General features: G+C 41.8%; 1 protein-coding gene across 2 annotated transcripts; it reads left to right on the top strand.

Annotated features, from left to right (window-relative positions):
- The first annotated feature begins 8,817 nt into the window (after positions 1–8,817).
- Positions 8,818–10,700, top strand: LOC131882236 (small ribosomal subunit protein uS13). Of its 2 annotated transcripts, none has more exons than XM_059229327.1 (4): positions 8,818–8,947; positions 9,288–9,455; positions 9,537–9,672; positions 10,440–10,700. In XM_059229327.1, exons 2-4 carry the CDS (start codon positions 9,315–9,317, stop codon positions 10,619–10,621), a joined length of 459 nt encoding a protein of 152 aa, XP_059085310.1. In that variant the 5' UTR covers positions 8,818–8,947; positions 9,288–9,314; the 3' UTR covers positions 10,622–10,700. The 2 variants fall into 2 exon arrangements, with proteins under 2 accessions (XP_059085310.1, XP_059085311.1); XM_059229328.1 differs by having other exon boundaries at positions 8,924–9,021.
- The last annotated feature ends 2,341 nt before the right edge of the window (positions 10,701–13,041 follow it).

The raw sequence follows: 13,041 nt of genomic DNA, 5'->3' as shown, positions 1-13,041 counted from the left end.
AGTTCATGAATTGTACATGCAATCAAAGTCCTTGAAGTAAGTAGATTGTTTTACGATTACGGAGTGCTTGTCAAAATACATGGGAAATTAATATGTCAAACAAAAGTGGGTTGCATGGTTCCTCTCAAGTGTCAACTTGGGTTTGTGGTCTTGAGGGGAATTGGAACAAGTAAGAATCCATTATGAAAGCATTCCTAGTGTGTTTGTTGTGTGCTTTTAGTATTTGTTTGAACAATCATTTCTTTATGACCCTCCACGTCAAGTGGGGAAGGAGCCAGTGGTACATAAACGTTGCCAACATTACCAGTCGAATCAATCAAGTTGTTGCATGCTCCTGGGATTTTCAAGCACAGTCAAAGCCGTTTCTGAGAGTACAAGAAAGTTTCTCTTCTCTCAGTTTGCCCCACCTTCAACTTTGCCAATGCAGAATGCAAGTATTCAAAAGTACGGTGAACCAATTGTGATTGAATTTCAAAAGTGAGGATAACAATATTTTTTTTTATACCCCTATGTTCCACAAGCTAAAGTGCTCCCAACTTCAAAGATCAATAGTGTTACCAAACAAATCATGAGGCACAAATGAATTCTTTTTATTCTAGGATTGGTAATGTGGGTATAGCTCCAGAATTTGTTCACAGCACTGGAATGCATTGGTCATTATTATTTCATTCAAACAATCGAGTTTATCTAGGTAGCAATGGGCATCCGAGTGTCAAGAGGAACTATCGATTGGTATCGTGGTTCCCTAAGTGGCTCAACTAGGAGCGGGCAACTCATTTCCTCATCGTTTTGACGCTTGACTCGAAAACCGAGAATGTCGACGCTAGATGTCGCCTTGGTCCTTCTTCTCTCGGGCCTACTTGCGTTCGCATTGGCCATGGCGTTCGCTTCTCGTTTCTCAAGAAGTTTCTCTTGATAATAACATAGGGCATTGACGAAGATCATGGCCACGAGGAAGATCCCGAGCACCACACAGAGAAACAACACCCCAAGGTTGTCCGTGGAAGGCTTTTTGTCGCTCATGAGGACCCATAACCATCGGACCAAGTGTCCACACCGCGTACCATAGTAATGGAAAACGTCCTCCTTCTTGGGAACGATTCGCGATGCGCCCAATAAGCCCGTAGAGGGTAAGGCGGATGACTCCATAAAGTGGACCAATGCCACGAGGAGTCCAGAGATGAATCTTGTCATGGTAGGGTTTCTAGTGCTGAATGAATTTGGCTGGTGGAGTGACTCCAAGTGGAGGGAACAGAGAAGAACGATCCTCCTTCACGCGAATCTGGGATTGCTTTGAACTGAAAAGCGGGGGTGCGTTCAACAGGTAAACAACATTGACAGTTGGTCCGGAATTTAGAGAGTCAATGTCAGGAGGACAATTAGCTACCAATGAACACTAATGTTCGAGCAAAAAAAGGGGCTACTCATCGCCCATTGATCGAGAAGGAAGAGCAGCGTAGACGCGTCCCCGGGGGGGGATGCCACTTGACCGGAAAGTGGGACGAGTGCCATGTCCAAAGGGGAATTGAGATGTCTACGATGTGAAAAGACGATTTGACCGAGCACAATTCTTTGGGGTTGAACGTGGAAGATCGAGTGAGTGAGTGAGAGAGAGAGAGAGAGAAAGAAAGAAAGAGAAAGACACGAAAAGGGGGGGGGGGGGGGGTTGAACCAGATTTATCCGGATTTCTGTCCCCCTGATTTTTCCGTGCCCGACGGAATCTGTCGTCGTGATTGAAGCATGATGAAGGAAAGATCTCGAGGAGTTGGAGTTTTGTCCAAGCTGTAGAGAAGTATTTCCTTGGTTTAGAAAGACGCCTTCACTTGTTGTTCAAAGAGATGGCCAGTTTAATCCCTCGTTTTCCTTCCCCTGGTAACAAGATCGCGATCAATCCCCCAATTGGTGGTGGGTCTGCCCAATTCAACAACGATCGAAAGAAAGGATGATGAAACGAGGAGAAATATTGCAACGTCTCACGCTCATTTCTCGTCTGCAATCTCAACCTTCACCCCATTATGTCCCCGCTTAATGGTGATCGAAGTATGAATACCATAAGGACATAAAATTGCTGTTATTTTTGTTGAAGGCAAGAAACATTCAACGTATTCCCCATTTATAAAAGCGATAGTTAGAGGACATGTTCAAACATGTGATACAGTTAAGCAACCATCGAATGAGAGACTGGACATTGGTTCTTTATTTTGGTTCGAAAACGGAACCAACAAAGGTTGAAATAGCGCATGACCAAACTGAGAGGACCTCAAAGAATTTGAATATGTCTTAAATGCGGATAAAAACTGTATCACTGTTTGGTCAATTTTAGCCTTACGTGAAAGAGGAACAGAAGATCGACAAACAAGATGGAGGTGTGTGGAAGAGGATAGTTCTGATTGATTTGGTGGGTTCAGACGGATCTTGTAGAGAGAGGAGGAAATCCATTATTTCTCAAACGACAGTCTCATTGAATGCATTTCATTTTCATGTATGATTTTTAAAGAGTGACACGCTTGTGGTCTACCAAATGTCAAAAACTTTCAAAAAACGACATTCCATACCTTTGCAACGAACATCCAAGACGAATTCATGATCCCTTCTCGTTCCTCAAGTGGGAACAAAAAAAACGTAATTGAAAAACTTTGGTTCTTTTGCTTTATGGAATTCTAGCCCACATAACAAACTAACATGCCTAAAAATGATTTGAAAACTAAAATTTTCAAAAACCTAATTAAGGAAGATTAGGAACAAACTCAATAAGATAAGAAATGTAAACGATTCTTTATAGTGAAAAATGTTCTTTTACTTTTATGACATAATTACCTTTTTTTCTATGTGACCGGGGCATTTTGCAGGTAAAAGCGATAAAAACTTGGCCAGTAGATCTCCCGTAACGAACTAGCAGTTTAATTGGATCGTATCATAATTTCCAAGGAAGTACGAAGAACTGACTAGGTGTTCTTTCAATTTTCATTGATTAGGTGCTCAAAAATTTCTGTTTTTATGTGCGCTAGAATTCGGTAAAGCAACAACCCCAAAGTTGTTTCTTTTGATTTTCTTTTGATTTTTGGAAGAAGGGAATAACACAAAGCCAATTCAACCGTAATTGCCCTCAGGCTGTCGCTAGAAACTTTGGTCCGATTCGTTAGTCAAAATATCAGGACTGTCAAGCATATGTTGAAAAAAATCTGGCAACTCAAGCTTATGATTACCACGGATTGGACCACTTCTGAACAGTTTTTCGGGGTTCTGGAGGGAAATGATCAAAATATGGCCACAATCTTAAACAATTACTTTTCAAGTGTTTTGGGGGACAGTTCTCTGATGCATCGTGGAGTGGAAAACGATCAGAACTCAATCTTAGATCATCAATACATCGAATGGAAAGACGTGGCCAAGAAGATTTCAGCTCTAAAAGCATTCGGATCGTCAGGTCCAGGTTGCATCCCCGCCATTGTGCTGAAAAAATTGGGCACGTCTGCGGCTGTACCACTGGCAATTGTGTGCAACATGTCCCTACAAGAGGGTGTGGTGCCAATGACGTGGAAAAGGGCTGTCTGTCCTTTTCCCTTTTTACAAAGAAGGGGATGGAAGTGTCCATAAAAAGGGAAATTACCGTCCCATCTCGTTGACCTGCGTTTCATGCAAGATCATGGAGAGCATCCTGAAAGATCGCATGGTGGCTCATTTTTGACGATCATGAACTTATCGCTGAGGACCAGGATGGCTTTCGAAAGGGAAAGTCGTGCATGACCAATCTGATTCAGTTCAAAGATTTTTCGAATGATGCCTTGGAGGATGGGGATTCTGTGGCCGTTGTAAATTTAGATCTTGCAAAAGCCTTTGACACCGTTGACCTTCGTATCTTGATGGGAAAGCTCGAGTTGGGTTCCATTCCAGTCTTCATGAGAGCCTGGATTCGGAATTGACTGACTGGTAGAAGTCAACGAGTGGTACTAAATGGACAGTTCTCTTCATGGCAGGCAGCTACCTCTGGCGTGCCTCAAGGGAGTGTTCTTGGTCCAGCTCTTTTCCTTCTTTTCGTCGATGACTTGGGTTGTAACCTAAACTCCAGGGTTTTGAAGTTTGCCGACGACACCAACTTTTTTCGGCGGATCTCTTCGGATGATGATAGAACGTCTTTGGAACGTGATCTTAATAATGTAGCGGCATGGGCTTCAAAAAACGCAATGGAGTTCAATGTCTCAAAGTGCTCGGTGCTGACGCTGGGAAAGTTGCGGATCAAACCCAACTATCATTTAAGTAAAATTTCCATTCCAAGAGTAGATTCCCAACGAGAGCTATGTGTGTTATTTGATACCAGCTTGAAATTTAGCCTGCATTCATCTACGGTGGTTTTAAAAACAAATCGATTGTGCGCATACTGAGGCGCCACTTTCAGTCTCGTCATGGTGAGACCCTAGTAAAGGTTTTTCGGACAAATGTGAGACCAGTCCTGGAGTATTGTACTCAAGTGAGGTCGCCAATCGTGAAAAAGGACATTATTGCAACAGAACGCGTGCAACACGCATTCACGCGTCTTTTTCCTGAGGTGCGAGGAAAGGAATATTCGGAGTGGAAGGAGATACTGGGTCTGGAGTCCCTGCAGCTTTGGAGGCTACATTGCGATTTGACAAAAATATTCCAAATCTGCAGAGGGACAATCAGTGTATGTCTAGGGTACAGCAAAAGCCTGAACAGACTGTGGGGTTGTCATACGAGTGTTAAAACCATGGAACAAGTTCAGCCCCAAAATCTACGAGAGCGAAAATGTTCGTGTCTTTACAAAAGGACTTAAATTAACGGATCTAAGTGCCCACTTGAGATGTCGATTGTAATTTTGTATCTTTTTTGTGTGCAGACACGCCGCTTGTCTTAGTGAGTCACTCCTTTTTTCGTCTGCCTATGATTCTGTTACGGAAAGCAAATACTAGAGGTGAAAATATATTTGCTTTTTTTGGCAATCTTTATGAATTTTTGTCCCTTTTTGCTGATTTGTCAAGGAGTGATTTTTTGGCGTCTTATGGAACCGTTATTTAAATATTCCACAAAGATCTTGGCTTGGTAAAATGGACGGCAAAATGGGTCCTGATTTTCAAATAGCAGCTTTTTAAGAGCACAGAAAGGATCGGGTCCATGGGGAAGTGTGTAATATGCATTTTTGTTGGCTAATTTTGAGAATGTCTTTCCCCATTCCATCGTAACAATGGATGAGACCAATGCCGCTCTGAACTCATCTGGGAACAAGCAACCCATTGAGCAGAGGATCCCCAGGGTAACTGGCGGAGATGTAGCGAGTTACCTGTATACTTTTGTGTCCCGTGAACTGGGCTTATCTATAGTTCCGTTAAAAATTTTTTTCAACAACTTACCAAATTTGACCTGTAATTACGGCCAAAATTGACCATTAACAATTACTTGCCTCCGGTAGGCTCTGTAGTATATTTTGCGTTTGATTTGTCGGGCACCTTGTGAGAACGCTTGGCAATTTGTCAAATACTTAACAGAATGAATGAATGCAATGAATTGAATAGACCAACTTGGATTTGGAAAACTAGACACCATTGAGGTTAACAATCCCTTGAGTCTCATCCAGTTGCAACTGTAATCATCAAGCGCTAAAAGTGTTAAAAAAACTGTCCTGTTAGTCCTAATGCCCAAAAAGATTTTGCGCACTAGACCACGAAATTTGCACTAAAACGACGACTTTTCACCCACTCACATGACCCAGACCAAGGACACTAAAGCAAGGAAACGCCACTTTTTTGTGATCACCAAACCTTTCCCGCCAAGGAAGGCCTAAACTTTTGCTGCTGAAATTTTTCAATGTCAATTATTGGCTTAAGTATTGGACAAAATATGTGACTAATATAATTTTCGTAACTATTGATTGTATGTGCATCAAACCAACCATGTAAATATACTTAAAATGACTTTTAACATGTCTTAAAGTACAACAACTGAAAAGTGCTAGTTGGGTTTTCATGATAAAGCAAGAATTTGCTTTAAACACAATCAGTCAATACTTTTTTGCTAATGATATCATCTGAAGAAAATGGTGTCAGAAACATATTGACCAATTTTCAAGCAGTTTGGTGGACTTATTATGAAAATGTGGTTCTCACTCTAGGGATAGCCCTCAATCCAAATGTAGACATATCGTAGCTCTGAGCTACATCATGTTCTTTAAACTCATTTTGATGCTTTATAATCATGGAATAATATATCTTAAGAGATATGACACTATTTTAGATGCTTTTGCAAAACACAAATTTATTGGAGTTCAAAGTTCAAATTGAAATCTAGTGTACTGTACTTTGGTATTACTCTGTGCCCCTTAAATAATGCCTACCTTTCATGCAAACTTCCTAATAAGTAGAAGATTAAACTCTACTAAAAGTTAATTCATTCACTTTTCACCAATGCCTGATGTTTTTTGTCCAATGTGTGGATTAAGACAAAATATCAATTGTCCATCACAAATATTCTAATATGTTAACATTTATGTACAAGTACTTTTATAACCTATTTCATACATTTCTTTTTATTTTGTCAGTGTAAGTTCCTCATCAATTAGTAAAATGATTCTTGTTGATTTTCTATCTATGCGTGTTTTTGAGCCAGTTTTACGCAATATTTCACTGATTTGAAAGGCAATTTGATTGTTTTTGATTAGTTTGATGTTCATGAGTATTTCATATATTCTTCTGACTTTCAAAATTAATTCAGAAATATTTGACAAATGGACGGAGTTGTATGTCAAGGAGATCATTATTTAATTAAATGAACTTAAATGCACGATGTTGCATGGATAATCTTGTTTTATTAATACTAGAGTGACTGTCTTGATTCAACGCAATGGCCTAAGTTGGCGGTCAGGGGAAAGTCGTTGCGTTTCCTCTCTTTAGAGTCCCTGCCCAGACTCACGCGGAGACCTCGTTTGGACGGCAAAGAGGACACCCTGCAAATTCTTGGGCAATAATTAAAAAAAAAAAAAAAAAGAAAATAATTATCGAGAGAAGCATGCCATTAGATTTTCCGTGTTTCAATTAAGGGATGTTCCCGCTTCGTTTTCATAGCCCAACATTGATTATTACCTCACCCTCGGGAATGACCGCAGGTTCGCCCATTTCAGTTGTTAAAGTAGCAACTAATGCTGTAATTCAAATACCGCATAGAAGCTTGGACTTAGCTAGTCTGGGATCGAACCAGGATTCGCAATCCTCATTGAATGTTCACTTTATGTAAGGTACATGCTTGTTAATAAACATAAGTAGTTTCACATTTAGCGATTTGTGGCCCATTCTGGGTGAATAATAATGAAGAACTCTTTATCTCATGGACGTTTGGTGATTAAACATTGAAGTCCTTGATAATTTCGTCATTTTGATACCTCTCCAGTTTCAATACATCTGTCAATGGTGCAATTGTAAGGTTGTAAACGTACATGGCTATTTTTGTATAATGATTAATGAATGACAACTAATGTAAATGCTGATGTTCGGCTGCTAGGGCAACAAAAGGTGCAAAGTTGAGCGAAATGTTCCGAATAATAGGAAGTGATCTTCAAAAACGGCCATCGTTGATCGCTTTGCTGACCGTCATTGAAAATCCCGCAACCTGCCCTACCCTTGCATATGCAATGCAAGCACAACGGCGATCACGCAACCCTGGCTAAAGTTTCGCGTTTTTCTTCTTGTTTTCTCTAAGCCAAAATTCCAATTTAATGGGGTCTCATCATCTACTTTTACGCATTCTCGGACGCCTTCCATACCTATTGGTCCAAACGGTCCAAACCTCGAGATCTTGCCCGGCTGACACTTGTTAGGTCCGTCATAATTGACGAGGTTGCGCGAGAGAAAATAATTACGCTTCCCGAGGCAGAACTCGAGTCACTCAGCTGAAAACAGGGATGAGAAATGATTCAAAACCATTTTCGACCTCCCGTCGGAAAATGACAGGATCATTTTGTTCCTATGGACTATCTTGTTCTAATATCTACTAGTTTTCACTCCTATCAGTTGTAGCCTTGACACGGGGGAAAGGGGATGGGGCATCTGTAAGAAGAGCCAGGAATTCCAATTGATTCTGATAGAGTTTAAATTTCACTACAATAGCCTTCTTCCGCTGCAAGAAATATGACTTACGTTCTGCACTTCAGAGGGCGCTTTGTGAATCAGCCTCTACCAAAAGAAGGACCGATTGGGCCGATTCCTCTTTATTAGATTACAGTGCATCAGTGTAGGTTTTGGCTCAATTTTGGGGGTTTGAATTTTTCACGGGCTTTTCTAACCGCTAAAGGGAATGTAATCCCCAGGACTATTAAATTGAAAAGTTATAATATTTAAGCATTGCTGCTTTGTTTATTTCCTCCAGGCTAACTGGCCTTTATTTCTGAAAACGAAAGGTTCCTTTTCTTCTTAAATTAGTCAATGGTGCAGATTTATTGCTAGAAAAAGATAAATAGGCAAAGTAAACCATTCCATGACCTCAAATGGCAAAATTGTGGCAATCTTGTCGCTTCCAACTGGTACTGCTTTGTCAAATAGATTTGAATATGTCTTATATGCTGATTTTATTTGCACGTATAGGCTTATTGTATTGCATTTGTTTGTCTCTAAAAAGCTTGACTATTTTGGACTTTTTGCCCCTGCCTACTTATTAGAAATGCTCCTTTGTGCTCCTACTCTTGCTTTGGGACATCAATCTTGCGCTGGTTAAACCCAAAGTTAAAAGCATCAATGGCATTTCAGCTAATATTTGACCCGTGTGTATTCAATGGCTACTTGCTCAAAAAAAACCATCCAACCGACCTCCCTGGTCATGGCTTATTTATTTTTCAAAATTGATCAGTTTCCCGTTTTTCGGCCATTCGGACCATCACTGCCCGGACATCGAGTGTTGTGTTATGTTCAGCTGACGTTCGCTCTTTCCGCCGTTTGAGGCTTTAGGGTAAGTTGACTGAAACTGTAATCGCCCCGTTTCAATCCGTAATTATCGTGCTCATCGAGCGAATTGTGGGTGTGGTGAGTGGGCGCATGGTTGCTCTAGTCACGCCCCTGGTTTTTTTCTCATATCCCGTGTACATGGCCATGACGAGATGTGACGTAAACACCAGGCAAATCAAAGACCCTGCCCACGGATTGTGGCCACTTATGCGTATTCGTCCGTTGTTCCGGGACGAATCCGCACAGCCCGACCGTGGGACATGTTTGACGGATGGGTTCCCTCCCGCCCATGGGTGTGATGGCAGCCAGCCCCAAGTAATGAGTTCACGATTTTGGGTTTTCAGACGACTATCCGTGTTAGCGTGTTCAACATGGCGTTGATCGTGCCCCCGAACTTCCAGCACATTTTGCGTGTCCTCAACACCAACATTGATGGCAAGCGAAGCATCATGTTCGCCATGACCGCCATCAAGGGAATTGGCCGGCGCTATGCCAATATCGTGCTCAAGAAGGTGAGATCTCGTCCAGAGGGGCTTATTTCGCGATTTATTCCTCAGGTCTCAGGGTCATGTTGATGATGTGTGTACTTTTAGGCCGATATCGACTTGAGCAAACGTGCGGGTGAGTTAACCGAGGAGGAGATTGAGAAGATCGTGACCATCATGCAAAACCCCCGGCAATACAAGATCCCCGACTGGTTCCTTAACAGGCAAAAGGACATCAAGGACGGTAAGTTAGACCGCCATTGTCTCACGTCATGTTCAGTTTGGGCCACCTGATAGTCCAGCATGGCACGGATCGACCGAAGCTTCTATCCGGAAGGCTAACCCCGCCCACGCTCGTCTTTGGCCATGCCTTCAGGTTTTAGTAGGAACAGGGCTAAGGGGAAATTAAGTAACTACCCGAGGGGTGACTCCCTGAAGGCTGCCTCAGATGTCAGGCGAACCGGATCATCAAGAAGTAAGAGAAAATGTGTAAGGTTCAAAATTATTTGGATGGGAAATCTTTTTGTAAACTGGAAATTCATCTGGTGACTCGCAACCACCTGACTTTGTTGTAGTTGATCAGTATTTGCGCCCATAGATTGTCCAAATCATAGTCTAGGTCAACCATTCTGGTTCATAATGATCTTTACATTTCCATGCATGATTATGGTGTATTTAAGGGAAGATGAACGAGTCGGTCGTTCATACTTCTAAAGTCTTCCCCGCATCAGTTCTCAAAATTAAGAGCGTCTATTGTGAAGAAATTGGAGTTTTTGACTGCCAATCCATTCAAATTCAGAGACAAAATGAGCGAGCGAATAATGATCAAGCATCCTAAGTTCGAAGATAGGTTTTAACATAAGGAGTAGTCTACTCTCCTCTCAGTGACTCTTGTCGGATTTGCTAGTTCAATTTAATAGCTTGAAAGTCGTACATCACTTCCAGTGACTACCGGACGGTAAGGTCCCAATCTGGATCGTTATTGTACAATGTATGTGTATTGATTTTTAGGCAAGACCAACCAAGTGATGGCCAATATCTTGGACAACAAGCTTCGTGAGGATTTGGAGCGTCTGAAGAAGATCCGCGCTCATCGTGGTCTGCGTCATTACTGGGGTGTGCGCGTGCGCGGTCAACACACCAAGACCACCGGTCGACGCGGCCGAACCGTGGGTGTGTCCAAGAAGAAGTAGAAACACCTCCCTGCACACCACCCACAGGGCCTGTCCACAATCTTATGCCGAGGAGAAATATACTTTGTATCCGCCTCAACACCACCCGTGTACATGTTGGTTTTTCTTTCTAATAATGTGATCTTGATCTCTCCATTGACCTGAGCGAGTAGTCCCATGTTAACTGGCACTGCAGCAAATCGTGATAGGAGAGAGAGCAGTGCTCTCATTGTTCTGGCAGGATGTTTCTCCCGCCATTCATCCTGATCCCATCATCCACTTGGGAGAGATGATGATGGCCCATCTCGAGATGTAATAATCGTGCGTGAAAGGGCTCTGGGAAAGGAGTAACAAAAACAGGTCTGGGCAAGGTCATAATGCGCCAACATCACCAGACCACCACCTTCTGTGACTTACGACCGATCTGCGGCGTGGCTGGCGCCCACCAAACGTCAGCCACACCTTCAAGGTCTGCTTGAAACAGTCCTGGTCGGTCCTCAAACAACGACCTCACCGTGCATGAGGAAAGGGGGGGATGGAAAGGGAGATACCACCAGATGATGAGAGCCTTTGATCCCTGCCAGAGCTCTGGCACTAAATCCCCAAAATATGATCACTTCGGGAATACCCTGGAGGTAGCCTTTTTCTCGTGTGTTGACGAGTTTGGGGTCGGGCATCTTTCTCTGAGTAAGGCCATCAAGGCTCCTTGGGCAACAAAACGAAATCTGAAGCCACTCTCTGAGCCACTTTATAGTAGTTTGAGTGGAAAACAGTATTTCGTATCAAAGAAAGTCGTCGGAGTGCACGTGTCAAGAACACGTCAAGAAGTCGAAATTTGTTGTTCGAGTGTTGATGTATATTGAGACTACCTAAGATGACAGTTGTTGCTTCAATAAGCTTAGTCACCTATGACTGGACCAACTCTTGCATTGAAGGTACCTTAACGATGTTTTTTTGAGGGGGATTTTTGCAACTTTGTTGTATTGGGCACTAAAAAAGTTAATGCCGCCCAACAAACAAAAACATCAATCGGGAACCGAATAAAGTATTAAGAATAATTCGTATGAAAAATGAGGGAAGCTCGACCGATGGCAATGTTATTGTTGCACCCATTTGCGTGTTTTTTCATGAACAAATCATTATGAAATCTGCCATGAAATTTATACTTCTTAAGAATATGGGGATAAGTTGTGCATTTATTAGGGTGTTTGTCAGAGTGTGGGGCGTTCCAAATGCACATTGACCGAATTCAAATTTCCTGTTCCCGTTTTGGTCATTTGTTTTGACTAGTAGTGCTAGGAAGAGTCCGTCAGGAGTCGGACTCGTGCAAGGCCTTTGATGTCTGGATTTTTTATCGGACTCGAGTCTTTTAATTGGCTCAAGGCAAAACTTTTGTTTTTTATTGAGCTAAAGAAGACAAATGTATTCCTAAGTCAAGTGCTGCCTTCTTACAGAGTCAATTCATGACGGAAGAAAGTCCGTTTTCTGATGGAATTTTATGAAAATCTTTTTGATGAGTCCGGACTCGAGTCCGGTCAATTTATTCACAATCAAGTAATGGACTCAAGTATACCATGGCTCGAATCCAGACTCACCCCCGCATTAGTTTTGATCCTAACAATTCACGTTATTAGGAATCCAAGAACCAATAAACATATTGTCCCTCACTAAGAAGCTGCGATGGATTTGAGCTTACTTTCGTGACATGCAAAGAAAAGCAACTCTTCACGGAAAAATATTGATTAAAGCTTGCCCTCATCCAGAATCTTAGGAATATTTACTCAAAGAAATGCTAACAAAAGGTATCAAAATTGTAGACTTATTCGCTAATTGTTTGTCCTGGAACAAATCATTGCTAAAACGAAATCAATCCATGTTACAGAGGACGTCCCAATAACCCAATAATTTAGATCTACTGATGTGATGACGAATTAGGCAGATTTGATTGTTCGATATTTACTAGACTCGTCCATTTGAGGAGGTTTGCCAAAATATTTCAACCATATCACATTAGGTTAAAAGGATTGTTCCAGATCAAGAGGATCAATTAACGAGTAAAGATATGAAGCAGGTCTGAGATCACATAGTAGTTTCAGCGAAATTTCCGAACATGAGAGAGGTAACTAGTTTAATTATCCTTCACGTTTCATAATCAAACTTTTAAATGCTAATGCCAGGCACAGACAAGAACAATCTGCTGCCAACGGAATTTGGAAATGAATAATGTGACGGCTGATCCCCCTCGCCGGATGAGGTTCAGCCCTCCGACCCTAGCAACCTGAACAAAAAAAAACGCGAAAGCAAATCCATATAAATTGGAAAATGATTAAATGAGGACATGTAATGCTTAAAACTGGAAATATCCATTAATGATACACGAGTCTGGAATTCCGTCATTCAACAAGGCTATTTCTAACATTCTAACATACAAGGCTATTTCT

The sequence above is a fragment of the Tigriopus californicus genome, chromosome 6 (assembly GCF_007210705.1).
Source record: "Tigriopus californicus strain San Diego chromosome 6, Tcal_SD_v2.1, whole genome shotgun sequence".
Lineage (NCBI taxonomy): Eukaryota > Metazoa > Arthropoda > Copepoda > Harpacticoida > Harpacticidae > Tigriopus > Tigriopus californicus.
The sequence above is the reverse complement of the archived record's forward strand: the minus strand, read 5'-3'. Positions and strand labels throughout refer to the sequence as shown.